This window comes from Typopeltis vanoorti, chromosome 15 (assembly GCF_054136105.1).
Source record: "Typopeltis vanoorti isolate ZY-2024b chromosome 15, IOZ_Tvanoo_1.0, whole genome shotgun sequence".
In the NCBI taxonomy this organism is placed as follows: Eukaryota; Metazoa; Arthropoda; class Arachnida; order Uropygi; family Thelyphonidae; genus Typopeltis; species Typopeltis vanoorti.
Window position 1 is genome coordinate 98225102 of NC_143563.1, and position 23060 is coordinate 98248161.

At 35.4% G+C, this 23060-nt stretch overlaps 1 protein-coding gene across 1 annotated transcript in view; it reads right to left on the reverse strand.

The window, feature by feature from the left end:
• Positions 1-23060, reverse strand: part of LOC150099020 (uncharacterized) — a 119001-nt gene that overhangs the window by 13292 nt on the left and 82649 nt on the right. The window contains exon 7 of the mRNA XM_090405793.1: positions 3388-3549. Coding sequence (XP_090261919.1) covers positions 3388-3549 — 162 coding nt within the window. The remainder of the gene's footprint in view (positions 1-3387; positions 3550-23060) is intronic.

The window sequence follows — 23060 nt, forward strand, 5'->3', positions numbered from 1 at the left end:
CTACAATCTTTCTTAGTCATTTCTAAAGTATACTTGCATAAATCTTACCAGGAATACTCAATAAGGAAATAAAACTGAATGTGAGAATTAGAGGTATTTCCCCTTTCTATAGATGGGTACTATAAGAGCCTCTACTCCAATCATCCAGAATTCAACCCTCTGACCAGGCCTTCTGAATTATGCAGTGCAGCCACTGTATAACTTTTATACCTCCATATTTGAGCATTTCTAGTTGAATATCATCTACTCCAGCTGCTTTTCCACATTTCAGGTTTTTGAAAAGAGGGAGAGTTAGACCTTCAATCAGTGAGATGAGATGGATGGATGGTGTGTCTGAAGTGATTGGTCGAGAGTTGAAGCCTCTAGAAAAGCATATGACAGGACCACCTGGCTAGGACTGGTGTGGAACATTACCAATGAAAGAGTGACTATTTGGCATCTGATGATGTCCAATTAGAATATAGATGGATGGATTACGGATATGTATTCCTAATCAAATTCATGTTGACTGTTTCAACCACTATGCCTAACACTGCTGGTGCCATTTAACAATCTTTCAAAGTAATTATTCCAGACATCTAGATATCTTCAGTTTTCATGTCACTTTTATCATCTTATTCCTCCATTTCTAAGGTTTTTCAATAGCCTTCAGAATATTTTGCTACTTTCCTGTATTTATTTTCTATGTTCTTATGAAAGTCTTCCTGTGACTTTTGTTTGGATAGTTTTACACAGCACTTTGCTTTCTTACATTTTTCTCTGTATTCTCTAAGACCATGAGCTACTTGCCAGGAACTTTTGATATACTTCCTGAGTCTACCATGGATTTCTGATTGTTCTATCCTTGTAGACAACCTCACCACATACCTCTCTGGCTGAATTAATGTTTTTTGTCCAGGGTTTCTCACTGAATCTCCAAAGTTTGGTTCTTGTTTTTGATCTTTAATTTTTTCTTGAATGATGTTTTTATGTATTTTAGACTACAGTTCACAAAGTTTTTTTTTCTTTTCTGAGCAGGTTTCAGATGTAAGACTTACATCTGAAACCTGTTCAACTTTGATTATTTTTTAAACTTTCTTTTCAATATGAAATTCAATTTTATTCTGCTCAAAACTAAATGGTGATCACTTCCAATTTCAAATTTTCTGTATACTTGTGTCCTGAACCAGTGGGAAAGTATCAACAATAACACTCTATGAGACTTTTCTTATTTCCTGCATCTCCTTCCCATGCGAATTTGTGTACATTTTTATGTTGGAACATGGTGTTGGTAATAACTAGTCTATATCCTGAACAGAAATCCACTAGGTACTTATTATTATTGTTAGCTTTTCTCTTTTCTCCAAATTTTCCCAAAAACATTTTTATATATGTCTAGTAATCATTTCCTACTCTGCTGTTTAGATTCCAACAAGAAACAACTTTTCCTTTTTCGTTGTGTTAGCTGTCTTCTCTAATACCTCAAAAAATTCCTTTATTTTTTCATTAGTATAACCTTCTGTAGGACCAATAAGGCACAAATAAGTATCATTGTTCAGTTCCCTATTCAGATATTTGTCCACATCACTCTACTTGATATTGGTTGGCATTCAAGATTATCTTCATATTTAGTGTATCTATGGCAAGAGTATAATATCTGTTAAATTCCTTGGCCAGTTTTGTCTACAGGAGAGAAGAGAGAAAAAAAGTCAATCTGGAAAGAAACTAATACCTGATGTACATGTAGTTAAGCAGTTCTGTAGGAAGTTTTCAGCATTGATACCACATTGTAATATAAGGAGTTTATTAAAAATAAAAAATTAAAATCCGACAAGTTTCGTTCTTCATAAAACTTACATCATCAGGGATAATGGTACATAAGTAACAAAAGCCCATTAACAATTAATTGCATATATTAGACATTTTTTTGTTTTATAATTTCACAACTATTAAATAATTGATAAACCAGAATACAAATGATAAATTCATTACTGCATGCATGGTGGAACATTGCTAGTTGTGGTAATCATGCATGCTATATCCTAGGTTCGTTGCAGTTAAATTTTTGATGAAAGCAGACCATACTTGTAAAATTAACCTAGATTTTTATTGCGTTGTGTGGGGATCCTAATAATTTGCGAGGCTTCTTTAAATTTTCTTGTGAAACTTATCAATATACGACATTTTTGTTTGTTGCCAGAGTACTTAATGGCCAGTAATGGTTGTGTAGAATGCCAGGCCTGATTTATTTACTCTTCTTTTTTTGACTTCTTTCTTAATACAGTTCCTGCAACTCCCTCACTTAAACAAGATTTCAAAAATGCAATCATGCTGCCTTACATCAAAAATGTCATGGACAAAGTGGCTGCATTGCTCCTTGAGCACAACATAAAAAATGGCTTTTTTTATCTTTACAAAAAATATCAAGATTCCTACATCAACCAAAACCTCCACATCACCCCACGAAAAAACCAGGCACCTATGAGATTCATTGCTCTTGTGACATTTATTATGTAGGTCAGACAGGAAGGGCGGGAGAGATCTGCATATCTGAACACATAAAAGACATCGCTATCAAGTACTCTGGCAACAAACCAAGATGTTGTATATTGATAACTTTTTCACAAGAAAATTTAAAGCCTCACAATGCAATAATAATCAAGGGTAATTTTACATCAAGTACGGCCTGCTTTCATCAAAAATTCAACTTCCACGGACCTAGGATATAACACGTGTGATACCACAGAACATGATAGCAACAACTAGCAATGTTCCAACATACAGTGAAGAATTTATCATTTGTATTCTAGTTTACACAATGATTTAACAGTTGTGAAGTTATAAAAAAAAACGTCTAATATATGTGTAATTAATCATTAATAGGCTTTGTTGTGTAAAACTTATGTACCATTACTCCTGATGATGTCTTATGACGCAGAAAACTTGTTGGATTTTAATTGTTTATTTTTAATAAACTCCTTATATTACAATGTGGTCTCAATAACAAAAACTTCCTACAGAAACTAATACCTCTCAGTGACCAGTAATTTTTATGCAGTAATCTAGGTGGTCTGATATCATTCAAAGTCTTGCATGATACAAAGACAGCCACTATACTTGTTTTCATCTTATTTCAGACGAATTATAATATAACATGATACATACGATTGCCAGCAAAGGTTGGTTGATTGGTAGAGCCTCTGCCACTAATGGCTCAGCAAAAAGTTAAGCAAGTTTGAGCTCAGTTAGTAGTTGGAAAGGGTTAAATTGTTCGATGCTGTTGGCACACTCTCCTTGATGAGTCTTTGGACTCCCTGGAGGTGTCACATAATAATACATAAAAGAAATTCACTTCAATTATGCAATAAATGATTATTCATACTTTTAATAATGCAATTAATTACTTACCAAAAGTGTCACTTTTACTTGTGATCCAAATTTAAAAGAAGCATCATAAGCAATTTTATCATCAAACACCACAGAAGTGTAACCTTCTAAAAGTTGAAAATCTTCCCAACATAAATGTTTGCTGTCTGGCTTCTCAAGCAAGAGTAATCTTTTAGATGAAACCTAGAAATACAAAAAAACTGCTAAAAATATGATTGTAACAATATTTTCTTTGGATATATTGAAGTTATCATTCTCATATACATTTTCAAAATTTGTTGAGAAAGATTGGGCTAAATTATAAATATTTTCTGGATTTGTGCCCAACACATACTAATCATCACTACTATATTCCAGCAGAAAGATATATATCTTTACATGGAAAACACACAAAATAAAAACATTTGAAAATCTGACAATTGAAAAAAAAAAAGGCAAAACTTTAATAGCAATGGAGCTGTCCCTCTGTTCCAACCTAAGATTACGACTAAGTTCTAACTACCATGTGCTGATGTACAACGTGACTGGCATAAGACTACAACCAAAATTGCTTTTCAAAATCTTTGTTATATTTGCAATAAAAAATAACCACAAATTTTAAACTTGTTGCTGTTAACTTCTTACATATTACTATTGAAAAAAATTATATTGGAAAAGAGGCACAGAAGCACAGCAGATATTACTGTAATTTATGAATGGTGTCTTTTAATACAAGATTTCATCAGTATTTAAATCAAGAAAAAAACAACTAAACACTTATTCTGATGAATACATTTATACACCATCAAATACATACGTCAAATTCCTGCCATGACCCTCAAGGGGTGTACAGGATATGATATTACTACATGAAAAATTTACATCATTACTAACTTCCTATCTACAATTTTCCTCCAAATCAGTCTGTTACTTGTCAAGACTCCAACATTATCAGATCTTATATTTCTATCGTCTAAGGCACTTTGTATCATATCAATCCAGCTATATCTTGATCTTCCTCTGGGTCGTTTTCCTCCCAACCTGGCAGAGAACACTTGTTTTGCTAATCTTTCCTTGCCCATTCTGTTTAAGTCACCATACCACTTGAGATTAGCTCTGCTAATGCACTCTTGGATGCTGACAATGTCAAATTCTTTCCTAATATCCTCATTTTTAATATGATATTTTCATTGATGCCATCTGTTCACGCCTCTAATCTTTCTCAGAACTCTCATATCTGTGGTCTCTAATCTTTGGTCAAGTGTTTTACTTCTAAAGCAGCTCTCAGATCCATAAGTTAAAACTGGTTTCAACACAGCTAATTTAGTGTTCCGACTAATTTCTCTCTTATTTCATATGAATTTATTCAGTTGACTTTCTACCATACCAGCTTTGTTGATTCTGTTGTCTATTTCCATATTTAATTTACCATTTTCACTAAAAAATAATGCCTAAGTAGCTGAAATGTTTTACTTGTTCCATAGGTTCTCCGTTCAAAATGCAGTTGACATTTTCAATGATTCTGCCTATTTTCATTCTCTTTGTCTTTTTATTGCTGACCTTCATACCATATTTATTACAACAGTTATTCAATTTAGTCAGGGTATCTTGCAGACTTGTAGCGGATTTATTCAGAAGTATAACATCGTCCGCATAAAGCAAAGAGCTGACATTAACATCTCCAATTTTGATATCATGTTTAATACCACTTTCCTTCTTAATATGATCCATATAAATAATGAATAACAGAGAGGATAATGTACATCCTTGTCTCATTCCAGATTTAACATTAATCATCCTGTACTTCCTTTAATTCTAACTGCTGACTTACAACTCAAATAAAGACTAAGTATTGCTTGATATAATGCCCAATTGACACCATATAACTGTAGCATATTGAATACCTTTTCTCTTGGCACCTTGTCATAAGCCTTTTCCAGATCGACAAAACTTAAATACAAATCTTTGTTATATTCCCATGATTTTTCAACTATTTGTCGTAAAGTGAAGATCTGATCCTGACAGCCTCTATTTGGCCTGAATCCAGCTTGTTCTTCACCAAGCTTTTCTTCCACGATTCTTCTCAACCATTTCTCAAGTATACTTGCATAAATCTTATTAGGAACACTCAGTAGGGAAATACCTCTGTAATTTTCACATTCAGTTTTATTTCCCTTTTTACATATGGGTACTATGAGAGCTCTGCTCCAATCATCAGGAATTCGTCCCTCTGTCCAGGCTTTCTGAACTATGCAGTGTGCAACCACTGTAAGACTTTTATACCACCATACTTCAGCATTTCTGGTCGAATATCATCTACTCCTGTTGCCTTTCCACATTTCAAGCCTTTCATGGCTTTTTCTACTTCAAGTATGGATATGTATTCCTGACTCTATGCCTGTTGAGTGTTTTTTTACCACTGTGCTATCACTGCTTCTTTCATTTAGCAATTTTACAAAGTAATTACTCTATATCTTCTAAGCTTCTTCAACAACCTCCAGAATATTTTGCCACCTTCTTGATATTTATTTTGTATGTTCTTGCCAAAGTCCTCCCACGACTTTTGTTTAGATAGTTTTACACAGTGTTTAGCTTTCTTACATTTGTCTCTGTATTCTCTAAGAGCACAAGCTGACTTATTTGCCATTTGATATGCTTTCTTCTTTTCCTTCACTGCCTCTTTAACTTCCTGTGTCCACCATGGAGTTCTGATTTTTCTATCCTTGCAGACAACCTCACCACATGCCTCTCTGGCTGAATTAATCAGGGTTTTCTTCAAGGCTTGCCACTGAATCTCCAAGGTTTGGTTCCTGTTCTCAAACTCTTTCATTTTTTCTTCAATAATCTTTGTGTATTTTAGTCTACAGTTCACATCTGAGAGCTGCTCAAAGTTTATTCACTTTAAAACTTTCTTACATGTTATTCTTTTCAATATGAAATTCAATTTTATCCTGCTGAAAACTAAATAGTGATCACTTCCGATTTCAAATCCTCTGTACACTCTGGTGTCCTGCACCAGGGAGAAAACATCACCATCAACAATAACATAGTCAATGAGACTTTTCTTATTCCTTCTGTCCATGTGAATTTGTGCACATTTTTATGTTGGAACATGGTGTTAGTAATAAACAGTCCATGTCCTGAGCAGAAATCCAACAGGTATTTGCCATTATTATTAGCTTTGCTCTTTTCTCCAAATTTTCCCAAAATATTTTTGTATGCCTGACAATCATTTCCTACTCTGCTATTAGATCCCCAAAAAGGACCAACTTTTCTTTTTTCATTGTGTCAGTTGCTTTTTCTAAAGCATCAAAAAATTTCTCCGCTTCTACCTTGGTAGAACCTTCTGTGGGACCATAGGCACAAATAAGTCTCATTGTCCAGTTCCCCCATTCTGATATTTGCCCACATCACTCTACTTGAGACTGCCTGCCATTCAAGAAGATTAGCCTCATATTTTGTGTTGAATACTATGGCTACTGCTTCTTTTCCTTGATTGGGATTGCATGAATATAACATTTTGAATTTATTGCTCAGAACGATCTCACCAGTTTTGGCCTTTTTTGTTTCAGTCACCCCTATTATGTCGATGTGGTACTTATCTAATTCCTCAGCTAGCTCCATTTCTTTGCTATCCAGGCTTCTTATGTTGATAGTACCGATCTTTAACTCTGGTGATGTTGAGTTGGCGTGTGTTTTCCGATTTGTTCCAGTAGCTGACTTTTCACCCTGGTTTCCTGGCAAAAACAACGGGGGCTTTGTTTAACCGGACGACGCCCCAGCCAGCATGAAATTTTGTAATGTTGTACCACACACACACACACACTAATATATTAAAATTTTAATTAATATTTTAAAGTAAAAACTTTCATATTAATTAAAAAATACACTTCAATTATGCAATAATGATTATTCATACTTTTAATAAGGCAATTAATTACTTACTAAAAGTGTCAATTTTAGTAAGTACTGTATTTTTCGGACTATAAGATGCACCTTTTTACATAGAAAAATAGACTGAAAATTGGGGTGCGTTTTATGGTCTGAAGGTAATATTAAAATACCAATCTTTACACTGTACCGAAGTTCAATTACTGGCGCAATATGTTAATAAAATTAGTAAGTACGCCACTGAAGGTAGGTACCCAAGTTATCTCACTGCATGTGGGTGAATCACCAATTTAGAGCGTCAATAGTCATTAGTGTGTAAACATATGCACTTTTGTGCAGTTCATTTGAATTATAAAAAAAATAAGTAGTTAAAAATTTTATCTTAAAATTAGAAAAAATGAGTGTAAAACAAAAAAGACTTTCATATAACGTGAGTTATAAATTAAATGTGATAAATTATGCAAAACAATATGGAAACAGAGTAGCAGAAAGACATTTTGGTCCACCACCAACAGAAAAAATGGTTTGTGAGTGCAGAAAACCAGAGGAACAATTAAAACTGCTATGTAAACACAAGAAAACATTCCGTTCACACCTAGAAAAATGGCCAGAATTAGAAGTACAAATGAAAAATAGGGTAAAAATCATCGAAACATCTGTTTCTATGAAAATTATAATTTTTGAAGCGAAACGATGGGCAACTGCTAATGGAATTTTAGATTTTACCAGATCACCGTCTTGGTGCTTTAGATTTATGAAAAGACATGGGGTTATGCATGTGTACAAAAACCACTCTAGCCCAAAAAATGCCGGCTGACTATGAATCTAAAATTATAGAATTTCATAGATTTGTCATATCAGCGAGAAGAAAATTTAACTTTGAGCTTAATCAAATTGCAAACATGCATGAAGTGCCTCTAACTTTTGATGTTCCTTCAAATCAGACAGATTCAAAAGGCACCAAATTAATAGTGATCAAAACAACAGGTCATGAAAAAACTGGCTACACTGTAGTTTTAGCTTGTTGTGCAGATGGAACAAAACTACTAGCCCCCCATGTTAATCTTCAAGAGAAAAACGTTACCGAGAGATGAAATCCTCGTGGCATTATTATCCACTTTCAAGATAAAGGCTGGATGGACGAAACAGGAATAAAATTATGGATACAAAAGATATGGGCAAAACGTCCAGGTGCGTTGTTTAAAAAGCTTGCGGTGTTAGTGTGGGATCAATTCAAAGCACATAAAACAGAATCAACCAAGAAGCTTCTAAAAGAAATGAATACAGAATTAGCTGTCATTCCGGCCTTACAAGTCAATTAGAACTCTTGAATGGATCTATTAATAAACCATTCAAAAATTTTATGCGGGAAGAGTGGAACAAATGGATGGCAAAGCCAAATCATGATGTTACAGCAATAGGACGTATGAAACTGCCAACAATTTCAGAAGTATGTACCTGGGTGAAAAATTCATGGGAAGCTGTGTAAGAAGAGACGATTATAAAGTCATTTAAGAAATGTGGGATAAGTAATGCGATGGAAGGTACTGAAGATGACGTAGTTTTTGAAGGGAGTGACAACAATAGTTCAGACGAAAGTAATACGAACGGTGACATTAACGAGATGAGTGATAGTACCTAGAGTGAAGATGAACTGAATATTGCTAATACAAATGATTGTAACAATAAATAAAAATTAAGTAAGAATTTGTAAATATCTTTATATAATAAAATATTTTTTTCTAAAAATCGTCTCATAAATTTGGGGTGCGTCTTATCGTCCGAAAAATATGTTAATTAATTATAGTAATTTTAGTAAGTTAGTTTTGAAGTATGCGATGTTATGTTAGATGCAATACATGCATCTAACATAACATTGCACATTGTATACAATCTTATCAGAGTTAGAATCACTTGAAAATATTTTTCATCGGTGAATCTCAAGTTTCAGAATTTTATATCCAGAGTATAAGACAACCCTATGATTCAGCAATTTTTTCCCCCCTTAAATCCAAATATCTTATACACTGACATACACGGCAATTAAAATTTTTATACATTAAAGAATACTGAAGGAAGTGATGACATGGTATTTGGAGCTAGACTTGCTTAACCTCCCTGCCGGCCAAAGTGGATGAAATAGTGAGACCAAATTGCACTTCTTATTGGTGTTATGCAATGGGTATTACAGAATCATATCCAGATTTAGCTGGATATCTATAGACGTCATGGATGGTTGCGTGTTAAAACAAAAATGTAAAATTTTGGTACAAAATTAATAATGGAAAAAATCTAAAACTAACAAAATTTCAAAATTTTTATCAAATTTACTCTCCTCTTCAACTAGAAGAACTGATACTTATATAAAAAATACTTTGAATTTCAAAAATAAAATTTCAGCTCTTCATTTGGACGTTTCTGATATCATGATCAGTTTAGATGTCGTTTCTTTATTTACAAATGTGCCTCTTTCTGAAAGAGGCACATTTGTAAATAAAGGAATTTCCTTCAGACATTGTAAACGTATTTGATTTTGTAACACATTCTGGTTATTTTTCCTTTAAAAATAAGTTGTATCAACAAATTGAAGGAATAGCAATGGGCAATCTTCTTTCTCCTGCTATCTTCAATTTCTTTATGGAACATTTTGAACAACATTTCTCCCAGACATACTCATTGGTTCAGGTATGTCAATGACATTTTTGCTGTATGGAATGGCTCTTCAGATGAACTTCAACAATTTCTCACTAAGTTAAACGCACTTCATCCTAGGATGATCAAGTTTACCCTAGAAGTAGAATCAAATAAGCAGTTAGCCTTTTTAGATCTTCTAATTCTTCGCCAACTAGATGGTAACCTACATTTCTCAGTTTATAGAAAGAAGACTTATACAGGCCATTATATCCATGCAGAATCTCATCACCATCCCAGTCAAAAGGCAGGAACTATTAAAACACTGGTTCATCGGGCCCACTCCTTTTGTTCTTCAGACGATCTTTTACAGAAAGAACTACAATATATAACTTCTTCCTTTCTATCTAATGGTTATAAGAATTGCTTCATTAAAAGAACTTTGAGTAGTTTTAATGTGTCTTCCTCTTCAAACACAGAAGAAATAACGCGCATTCCTATCCTTTATGTACAAGGCATCAGTGAACGTATAGCAAAAGTTTTAAAACCACTGAATATTTTTGTTGCCTTTCAACCGTTTAGAAAAATCTTCACCTTTCTCACTTCTCCTAAGGACAAGCTTCCACATCTTAATCATCCAGGCGTCTACCAGATTCCGTGCTCTTGTGGATTATCTTATTTCGCACAAACGGGAAGATCTGCCTCTATTCGGCTAGAAGAACACCTATCTTATATTGAATACTTTAAACCTGAAAAGTCTGGACTTGCAGAACATGCCATCTTCACTAAGCATAGAGTTCATTGGAGAAAGACAAGAGTTCTTCACAAAAGTCAGTTCCTAATGGAACGCCTTTATAAAGAAACATGTGAAACTCTACTTCATTCTCCTAACTTAAACAGATACGACGGCTTACGTCTATCCCCTTTATGGGAGATAGGAAAGATTAGCTGATTCGTAAAGTACTAACTTTTTTTTTTTTTTTTTTTTAGGAAATTTATTGACCTTTTTAGTTATCTTTCACCAGCTACTTGGTGGCGCTTTTTGGAATTGTCAGTTATTGTTTAATTTGAGCTTAATATGTACTGAAGATGTCTGTGACACACAGGCGAAAATTATACTATGAAATAATCTTTGTACACGAATTTTTTCAGTTATTAATTTTGTATCGATATGTCTACTCACTGTAGTACCTCTTTTAAAACTTAATGTAAAATTTTGGAAAGACGTTGAGAAGAGAGAGTAAATATGAGTGCAGAAATATATGAAAACATGAAAGAATTCATGAAATTATAACATTTCGTTGATATTTATATATTTATGAGGGGGAAGGTCTGGACATTTCTGATAGTTATGAAGATAGCTTATGTTCTTATATCTTTGTATGTTCTTTCTTGTGGTTATATCAGTTGCTTTAATATCATTTTTATTTTAGGTGTTTATCAGAAATATTATGTTGTTGATTTCTATTTTCAGCAGATTGTCTAGGAGAGATTTTACAGGGCTTTGAAGTAGTCAGTAATTATAACTTTTATCTTTGCTTGTTAGTGTGTTCTTCAATAACCAAGTAATAATGTGAGCTAGCCTGGCTACTTTAGCAATATGCCCTCTAAACCTAAACTCTAACTACCACTTCCAAATACCTGGCTTCAATTTCCTGGAGTACAGTTCCCTCAATGTGGCATACACGGCTTATAATCTTTTTATACCAAAATGCATAATTTTCCACATTAAATTGAGATCCACTATGTTTTGACAATACTGCTAGCCTATTTAAATCATCCTGCAAGCTTTCTATGTCACCTTCAGGAAACAACTGAATATCTCCCTTCAAATTATTTACTATATTATTTATGTACAAATTAAATAGCAGTGGTCCAAGCACAGAAGCCCTATGGCACACCACTAGGCACCTACCTTCTCCTAGATATGCTACTTTTTGGTATCTGTCTATCAGCCACCCTTGTATCCATATCACAAGTTTCATATCCATCTTCATCTCTGTTGTAGTTTGCATAACACCTTTGCAAAATCCTGCATTATCATTGTATAGATATTCTCTATCTGTCACTATTATAAAAAGTTAGTAGATTATTAAGACATGGCTGCTGCTTTACAAAGCCATGCTGCCGTCATAAGTATCATTCCTATCCACCCATTCCGTAATTCTCCTTTTGACCAACTTTTCAACTACTTTTCCTGAGATGATTGGTCTATAATTTGCTACCACAGACTTAGATGTTCCCTTATACAAAGGAATTTTGCCCTCCTTCCACTCCTGTGGGATTTTGCCAGAGCTGAGACTTAAATTAAACAGCCAATTCAAAGGCATCAACAGTTCCCCTGCATTGTAAAACATGAGCTGATATCCCATTCCATCTGATCCCATAGCTGTATTTGCACTCAGATTCTGCAATATCCTAAGTACCTCCAATTCATCGACCTCTGTTTTCACATCGGTTCCTATCACCTCTGCCATAACAATATCTTCACTTGGATTATATACCCTTGTAAAGTGGTCACTCAGAAGCTCAACAATTTTGGCTGTCTCTGTGACCTCTCTACCATCAGCAGGGTCTTCCCACCCCATTTTTATCAATTATATATATATATATTTTTGTGATTTCTTTATTTATTTTTACATAGTCCAGAAACCCCTGCGCTGAAGGCCAAATGCAGAACTTCTTCAACCCATTCTTCAGACCTCCAATAAGCGGGACAGTGTCATCCCACTGCCCCACTTTAGATTCACTGATTTGCTTTCCTTAACATGCTAGTCACCTTTCTTACCTCACTTTTGTACTGTTCGTGAGTTTGCTGGTCACCTTTTTCCTTATATCCCCTCTGCAATTTTTTTTTAATTATTTATGCTTAATGATACTGCTCATCCATTTAACTCCTAGCCAATTTATCTCCCCCCTCCAATCTTTGGGTATACATTGTGATATTGCTTCCTTCAGATATCCCTAGAATATTCCCAATGTACTGTGAACATCCCTTGCAGATCTTTATGCTGTGGTACTGCACCACTCGATGGTAATCACCATCAAGTTTTAAGTACAGTAAAAAATTAATATTATTATTATTATATAACACCTCCAGGGAGTTCAAAGACTCATTGAGGGAGGATACCCTACTCTACAGCTCTCCGTCACCACCACGCTACCAATCGCAACTACCTTTATCATCTACACCAATGCCATCTACCACCACCACTAGTATTTTCACAGACAATCACAAACATCCATGCCCACAGTGAGATTCGAACCTACAGCCTTTTGGCTGGAGAGTGGATACGCTAACCACTTGGCCAACCAGGCCAGCCAATGAAAATATTGCACTGAAAAGAAAAATATTCTTAAGGAAATAATGTTAGTGAAAGAAATGTCCTTTCCCTTAAAAAGTTCTACTGGAAAGAAAAATGTTTGAATTTGAAAACGGCTTTCACATGCAAATTTAGATTATACAAAATGTTTACATGCACAATACACTCTTATCAGAAAAGGAGTGCATAGTCTAATATATATTTAAAAAAGATATTTAATTACTAACAAACCGAGAATAAGTTAGAAATCTTTAATGATACAACTAGTTTCGGCTTATTATGGCCTTCATCAGGTATCTTTGTAGGTAGAAGAAACAATAATAAAAAACTGAAGATATTAAGAAAACTGAGAAGCACAGGTTAATTGTATTAGATAATTAAAAATAAAAAACGTATTAAAATTCCAGTTCTATTTATGTGCCATTGTTTATTGTATGCATGGTAGTAGACTCTCGAGAACACCAGTATTGAACAACAGTAGTATGTCTCTCAGGGATGTTATAGCTCAAATTACTGTTCAAATGTTCAGGATTAAGGACGATCTCCCTGGATTCCACTATCTTTCTTTCAAATTCATCCTTACAACGGAAAATGTTTTCAGATCTATCCCAGGAAACTGAGCGACCGTGAAAATTATCATGAGGACTGTTAGAGAAGAGAACATGGCTGAATAAGGCACTAGCATTTGATCTTTTATAGGAGATGTCTCTTTTATGCTCCTCCATGCAAAGTTCAACAGATTTATTAGTTTGACCGTAATAAGGAATATTACACCATAGTTTATATACGCCAGGATATTTTAGATTATGATGCTTAGGTTTAGGATGGCTTATAAGAGATCTGATTTTTGGAAGAGTGGTGAATAACATCCTGATGTTGTATTTTTGAAGGACTTTTGCCAATTTTTGGGAGACCGAACTGATGTATGGGATTGAGATGTTACCTTTAAAATTGGTAGTTTTTGTATTGTGGTGCCTAGGAGGATCTATAAGAAATTTCTTAATTGTTCTTTTATGATATCCATTTTGTTCAAAAATATGTGAGAGGTGATTAATTTCTTTTTGAAACTCATCTGGATCATTTAAAATAGAGCGAGCTCTGTGTCCTAAAGTGGAAATAGTTCAGAGTTTCTGTGGTGGAAAATGATGAGAATGTGAAAACCAACGCATACTAATATCTATTAGTATGCGTTGGTTTTCTGTACATAGAAATTCTAAATTTTCCAGAACAGCGTGAGAGTTTTATATTCAGGAAAGGAAGGGAGTTATCACGTTCTAGTTCTGCCGTGAATTTTATATTTGGATGCTGGTTATTTAGATGATGAAGAAAATTCGTGAGAGTTTTCACCATGCCTCCATATAATAAAAACATCATCTACATAACGCTTCCAAACGTTTGGTTTAAATGAAGAGGAAGATATAGTGCTTGTTTCAAAGTCCTCTAGGAAAATATTGGCCAGAATGGGGAATAAAGGAGACGTACATCACGAGGAAGTTCACTAGTATTTTGTAGTAAATTGTTAGTACGGTTTTGTAGTTCCCAAGCTGGATCATCCTGTAATATGGAATATGTGTCATTTTCAAGTAGTAGAAGCATCTTATTATGATATTCTTCAGTATCAAGGATAACTGTGGCATTACCTTTATCTGCCAGTAAAATTGTTATATTTCTGTTCTTTTTTAGATTTCTAATAGCTTGTCGTTCAGCTGAAGAAATGTTATCTTGTGGAGGTTTTGCATTGTTAATGATAAAAATTTATCATTAGCAATGATAAATTTTATTCCAAAAGAATCTCTTCTTACTAAAATGAGTAGGCAGAAGTGAAGTAGCTTTTTCCATTTTAGTAAGAAGAGATTCTTTTGGAATAAACCTTGGTGAAAGAATGAAATTAAGGCCTTTGCTAAGAATATCTTTTTCAGCATCTGTGAGAATATGGGAGGATTTGTTTATTACTACCTTGTCTGGATTAATGCGGTCTTTTGTAAGATCAAATGCAGTCTGTATTCTCTTAAGAGTAATTTTATTATTGTTCTGTATCTGAGTTGCTATTGTTTCACTATTAGAAATAAATGCATTAAAACTATCAATATCCAGAAACTGTTCGAGTTTTTCAATTAAAGATCTTTTTTCATTGAACAAAAAGGCCAGACTACTTTTTGTATTATTAGAAATTCTTTCACTGAGTAGGTCTAACTTGGCTTTGCGATATATTCTCTTGGCACGTACTGTATTAATATTTTCCCTAAATGGGATGAAATTTACAACGTTTTTTTGAAATAGTAGAAAGAAGAGTGTAAGCAAGAATACAGAGCATTAGGATACTCTAATATTGATAGAGAAGTTTCCTCTTTTAGGAAACTCTAAAAAGAAAAAGCAGCCACCATGCAATGAACAAGAGAAAACCAGTGATCCAGTCACAATGTGTAGATCATGAGGTTGTACTTTACTTTGAATGCCTCTATGGCAGGGGTTCTCAAACTTTAAATTTTGTACCACATAAATCTTCTTCTGCAGCTTCTCCCACTTAAGTGGGGTCACTGTTGATAATGAGTCTCCTCCACACCTTCCTGTCTTGGGCTGTCACCACATCTAAGTTCTTCATCCTCAAGTCCTTCCTTGCACATCCATCTGCAACCCTTCTTCCCACATATTCGTCCTCCCTCCTCATCATATGACCAAACCATCTCAACCTTGCCTCCTGTATTTTCGCTCCTAAGTTCGTAACTTTCACTGTTCCCCTGACATAGTCATTTCTCAGATGATCCTTTCTGGTCACACAGTTTCTATAGCATATGTCATAGCTGGCCGATTTTGCCTTTCAGATTGATCGGCACCGTCTTATCGCATAACACTCCAGCCATCTTCCTCCAGTTCCTCCAACCCGCTTGTATCCTGCATCCCACTTCCTTCTCAGCTCCTCCATCTTCTTCCACCGTTGAACCTAAGTATCTAAAGTCTCTCACCTTCCTGATGACATTTCCTTCCAGCTCCAGATCTGTCTCCTGTCAGCCACCCACTGTGCAACACATGTACTCTGTCTTACTTCTGCTCAGTCTCATACCTCTCTCTTCCAGTACTTTCCTCCATCTTTCCAGTTTAGTTCCCGCTTCTTCTCTTGAACCTGCACACAGCAAGATGTCATCTGCATACAACATTGTCCAAGGAGCATCTTCTCTCACCTCCTCTGTTACCACCTCCATCACAATATTAAACAGAAACGGACTTAATGCAAGCCAACTGTTACTTGAAAACTTTCTGTCTGTCCCAGACAGGTCCGAACACTTGTCTTCACATTTCTGTACATTTCCCGCAACAACCTGACATATTTCTCCGGCACCTTCTTCTCCCTCAGTCACCTCCAGACTTCTTGCCTTGGCACTCTATCGTATGCTTTCTCCAGATCAATAAATGCCAGATATGGCTCCCTTTGTTTTTCTCGATACTTTTCCATCATCTGCCATAACCCAAAGATAGCATCTGTTGTTGATCTACCAGGCATGAAGCCAAATTGTTCCTTTGCAATCTCCACCTCCTTCCTTAATCTACCATCAAGAACCCTTTCTAGGATTTTCTTTGTGTGGGACATCAACTTTATTCGTCTGTAATTTTTACAGTCTTGTGCATCCCCTTTACCCTTGTAGATGGGGACAAGAGTACTCTCCCTCCATTCCTCAGGTATATTTTCCTGTTGGCAAACTTTCATGAATAGGTCCCACAGCAGGTCAATTCCCTGATCCCCCAGTGCCTTCCATACCTTCACTGGAATTCTGTTGGGGCCCACCGATTTTCCATTCCTCATCCTCTTCATGGCCTACATCACTTCCACTCTACTGATGTTCTGCACCATCCCCTCAGAAGTCTGCCCATCTCCTCTGTGAGTCCTTGCATTTTCCTCATTCAAAAGTCCCTCAAAGTATATTTTCCATCTGTTTCTTATGTCCACATCCCTCCATAATACTCTTCCTTCAGCATCTTTGATCTGCCTCACATAAGATGTCCTTTGCTGCTTTATTTCTGCATTTCACTAGTTGGTAAATTTTTCTCTGTCCTTCCTTTGTTTCGAATTGAATCATACAGATCTTGATATGCCATGGCCTTCGCCTGTGCCACAACTCTCTTGGCTTCTTGCTTTCTCTCTTTGTACACCTCTGTCCTCTTCCACTCTTGACTCATCCCACTTCTGCTTAGCTGTCACTGCCACTTATACATTATTATTCCACCACCAACCCTCCTTCTGCTCTCTCTTATCTTTCCAGATGTCTCACCAAGCACCTCGATTTGCACAGCTCAGGATTACTTTTGAATTATGTTTCCACCAATCTTGTACACTTTCCAGTCCATCTGAAATCCTCTCTAACACCCTCTCCCTAAAACAATTCCTCACACTCTCCTCTTTTAAGCAAAATCACTTGATTGTCTTCATCCCATGGCATCCAGGAGGTTCTTATCTTTGATCTTATTTTAAAGTCTGCGCACAGCAGTCGGTGTTGCTGTGCTACTTGATCTGTTGGAATTACTTTACAATTTGTCACAACCTTAAGATGTTTTCTTCTAGTCAATATGTAGTCAATTTGTGAACTGTTGTTACCACTCCTAAATGTTATCAAATGTTCTTCCCTCTTGTAGAAAAACGAGTTCACAATTGCCAGATCAAACGCTACTTCCAAGTCCACAACCCTCTCTCCTTCCTGGTTCATCATTCCCATTCCGTGGCCACCATGCACCCTTTCGGTTCACGGCTGGAAAATATGAAAAAAAAAAAAACAGTACTGTCACGTTCAAAACGGTATGTATGGTCAGCATAGTCATCAAGTCAATTGCAAAAGAATGTTAGGTAGCTGTTGCTCATGTTTCTGTAAGTTTAGCAAAAATGGGAGGATAATAGGTGTGCTGAACAGACACGATGTGCAAAATGACTTTCTGAGACAGTGGCTGAGATGGTCTGTGAGAACAAGTTTTAAAAGAGGTATACCGTGAGTAGACATATCGATACAAAATTAATAACGGAAACAACTCGCGTACAAAGATTATTTAATAGTATAATTTTCGCCTGTGTGTCACAGGCATCTTCAGTACATTAAACTCAAATTAAACAATAACTGACAATTCCAAAAAGCTCCACCTAGGTAGCTGGTGTAAGGTAACTAAAAAGGTCAATAACTTTCTTAAAAAAAAAAATAAATAAAAAAAATCAATACAATAAAAAGTTAGTACTTTAAAAATCAGCTAATCTTTCCTATCTCCCATAAAGGGGATAGACGTAAGCCGTCGGATTTGTTTAAGTTAGGAGAATGAAGTAGAGTTTCACATGTTTCTTTATAAAGGCGTTCCATGAGAAACTGACTTTTGTGAAGAACTCTTCTTTCTCCAATGAACTCTGTGTCTAGTGAAGATGGCATGTTCTGCAAGTCCAGACTTTTCAGGTTTAAAGTATTCAATATAAGATTGGTGTTCTTCTAGCCGAATAGAGGCAGATCTTCCCATTTGTTAGAAATAAGATAATCCACAAGAGCACGGAATCTGGTAGACACCTGGATGATTAAGATGTGGAAGCTTGTCCTTAGGAGAAGTGAGAAAGGTGGAGATTTTTCTAAACAGTCGAAAGGCAACAAAAATATTCAGTGGTTTTAAAACTTTTGCTATACGTTCACTGATGCCTTGTACATAAGGGTTAGTAATGTGCGTTATTTTTTCTGTGTTTGAAGAGGAAGACACATTAAAACTACTCAAAGTTCTTTTAATGAAGCAATTCTTATAACCATTAGATAGAAAGGAAGAAGTTATATATTGTAGTTCTTTCTGTAAAAGATCGTCTGAAGAACAAAAGGAGTGGGCCGATGAACCAGTGTTTTAATAGTTCCTGCCTTTTGACTGGGATGGTGATGAGATTCTGCATGGATATAATGGCCTGTATGAGTGTTCTTTCTATAAACTGAGAAATGTAGGTTACCATCTAGTTGGCGAAGAATTAGAAGATCTAAAAAGGCTAACTGCTTATTTGATTCTACTTCTAGGGTAAACTTGATCCTAGGATGAAATGAGTTTAACTTAGTGAGAAATTGTTGAAGTTCATCCAAAGAGCTATTCCATACAGCAATAATGTCATTGACATATCTGAACCAATGAGTAGGTCTGGGAGAAATGTTGTCAAAGATACGCTGTTCAAAATGTTCCATAAAGAAATTGGAGATAGCAGGAGAAAGAGGATTACCATTGCTGTTCCTTCAATTTGTTGATACAACTTATTTTTAAAGGAAAAATAACCAGAATTTATTACAAAATCAAATACGTTTACAATGTCTGAAGGAAATTCCTGTTGTAGTAATTCAATACTTTCCGAAAGAGGCACATTTGTAAATAAAGAAACAACATCTAAACTGATCATGATATCAGAAACGTCCAAATGAAGATCTGAAATTTTATTTTTGAAATCCAAAGTATTTTTTATATAAGTATTAGTTCTTCTAGTTGAAGAGGAGAGTAAATTTGATAAAAAATTTTGAGATTTTGTAAGTGGGGCAACCTATACAATCTACGACTGGTCTTAATCTTGTGGATTATCTTATTTCGGACAAACGGGAAGATCAGCCTCTATTCGGCTAGAACACCAATCTTATACTGAATACTTTAAACCTGAAAAGTCTGGACTTGCAGAACATGCCATCTTCACTAGACGCAGAGTTCATTGGAGAAAGATAAGAGTTCTTCACAAAAGTCAGTTCCTAATGTAACGCCTTTATAAAGAAACATGTGAAACTCTACTTCATTTTCCTAACTTAAACAGATCCGACGGCTTACGTCTATCCCCTTTATGGGAGATAGTACTTTACAAATCAGCTAATCTTTCCTAACTTTTTATTGTATTGATTTTTATTTTTTTTTTTAGGAAAATTATTGACCTTTTTTAGTTATCTTACACCAGCTACTTAGGTGGCGCTTTTTGGAATTGTCAGTTATTGTTTAATTTGAGTTTAATGTACTGAAGATGCCTGTGACACACAGGCGAAAATTATACTATTAAATAATCTTTGTACGCAAGTTTTTTTCCGTTATTAATTTTGTATCGGTCTGTGAGAACGGAAGTCATCAATCTACCAAACTGCTCTCTTCTGAACAGGAAAAATTTTTATAGAGGTCTTAGGTACACCATTCCAAGGTTGGGCAGAGGTCAGATTTCAGTGTAGTAACTGGATAAAAGAAAGGAACATCTTGAGAAAAAGAGGATGCTATAGAAGGATGTTATTATGCCAGGAAAGACTAGGAGTAAGACTCAGTCTGAGATGAGAGATCTGGTCTTGATTTAAGTTGCACTGAAGGATCAAGTGAGATCAGTGTTTAGAGCACTTATTATAGAAGACTTTGAAACTTGATGTGTTTGAGTACTACAAGGTTAATCATATGAGTAGGATAAACCAAACCCTATCAAATGTCTTGAAAATATCAAGTGTAACGGTACACGTTTCTCTAACCCTTTCATGGCACATACCAAGAGGTGGGTTGTGTAGGAGAGATCTACTGTACATCTTGATTGGCTATCAGTAATTAGCTAACAGTTTTCCTGGAGACAAAGATGTTGACTGATGAATTTCCCCATTACCTCAGACAACACTGAGGTGAGAGCAAAATTTGTTTGATGACAGTATAATATAATGTACAAATGAGAAAGAATAGGTGTTAGTTCAGGAGTACATCCCTTGAACACATTGGTGGAATTCCATCAGGACAGCAGTAATTTTGGTATCCAGGTTGTTAAAGATTCTTTGTCTTTCTAGTGGAAGGCAAAAAGCATGCAATGCCATATTCCAAGTAAAGAAGATGATCTGCCTTGGTAATCTGTGCAAGAGCTGAATGAAAAGACTGATCTCAATCTTATTTTTAAATAATGATGCCATACTACCATTTTGGTGAGAAAGAGGTAGAAGCACACACGGATAAAAGTTGCACCCAAAATACTCAAGCTTTTGTGAGGGACCAAGAAGTGTATGACTACAACTGGAGTTTTTGTCTCAAGCCACTTACACTATTTTCTTTTCTTGGACTGCCCAAGCACAGTTTTTGAAAAAACCACATCTTGTCCAAGATATGGTTTTCCATGAGAACTTGTTATAAAAATAAAAAAAAAGTATGATCTTGTTACAAAGGTTATCTTTAGGAGAGAGTGGGAAATGAAGGCTCGATAACCTTTGTAACAAGATCATAAGTACATGAATCTGGAGAACAGAAACCATGGAAAGGAGTACAAATATAAACTCTTACTGCTTGGCATTGTAACGCTACAGTACACAAGCTGAAAGAGTTTTGGAACAGGAACCAAACCTTGGAAATTCAGTGGCAAGCCCTGAAAGCAAACATTGATTGATTCAGCCAGAGAGGCATGTGGTGAGGTTGTCTGCAAGGATAGAAAAATCATAACTCCATGGTGGACAGAGGAAGGTAAAGATATAGTAAAGGAAAAGAAGAAAGCATATCAAAAGTTCCTGGCAAATAAGTTAGCTCGTACTCTTAGAGAAACAAACAGACAAATGTAAGAAAGCTAAACACTGTAAAACAAACTAAACAAAAGTCATGGGAAGACTTTGATAAGAACATTGAAAATAAATATCAAGTGGTGAGATATTCTGGAGGTTGTTGAAGAAGCTCAGAAATGGAGAAAAGAGTGCTGTGAAAGGAATTAGAGATGATAAAGGTGACATGAAAACTAGAGAAAAAGATATTCTTGAAAAAATTGCTAAATGAAACAATCAGTGACAGCACAGTGGTAAAAAACACTGATCAGGCATGCAATCAGGACTACATACCCATACTTGAAGTAGAAAAAGCCATCAAAAGCCTGAAATGTGGAAAGGCAGCTAGAGTAGATGATATTTGACCAGAAATGCTCAAGTATGGAGGTATAAAAGTCTTACTGGCTGCACTGCATAGTTCAGAAGGCCTGGAGAAGGATGAATTCCTGATGAATGGAGTAGAGCTCTCATAGTACCCATATATAAAAAGGGAAATAAAACTGAATCTGAGAATTATAGAGGTATTTCTCTACTGAGTGTTCCTGGTAAGATTTATGCCTTGATTGATTTATTTACTTGAGAAATAGTTGAGAGAGATTGTGGAAGAGAAGCTTGGTGAAGAACAAACTGGATTCAGGCCAAATAGAGGCTGAAAGGATCAGATTTTCACTTTACGACAAATAGTTGAGAAGTCATGGGAATATAACAAAGATCTGTAAAAATCATATGACAAGGTGCAAAGAGAGAAGCTATTCAAAATGCTGCAGTTGTATGGTGTCAGTGGGGCATTATATCAAGCAATACTTTGTCTTTATTTGAGTTGTAAATCAGCAGTTAGAATTGAAGGAAGTACAGGAAGATGGTTTGATGTCAGCTCTTTGCTTTCTGCAGATGATGTTATACTTCTAAATAAATCTGCTACAAGTCTGCAAGATTCCCTGACTAAACTGAATAACTGTTGTAATAGATATGGTATGAAGGTCAGCAATAACAAGACAAAGAGAATGAAAATAGCCAGAAGCATTAAAATATCAACACCATTGTGAATGGAGAACCTATAGAACAAGTAAAACATTTTAGCTACTTAGGCATGATGGTAAATTAAATAGGGAAATAGACAACAGAATCAGCAAAGCTGGTATGGTGGGAAGTCAATTGAATAAATTCATATGGAATAAGAGAGAAGTTACTCGGAACACTAAATTAGCTGTATACAAGGCAGTGTTCAAACCAGTTTTAACTTATGCATCTGAGAGCTGGGGTTAGAAGTAAAACAGCTGACCAAAGACTGGAGACCGCAAATATGAGAGTCCTGAGAAAGATTAGGGTGTGAACAGATGGCATCAATGGCAATATCATATTAAAA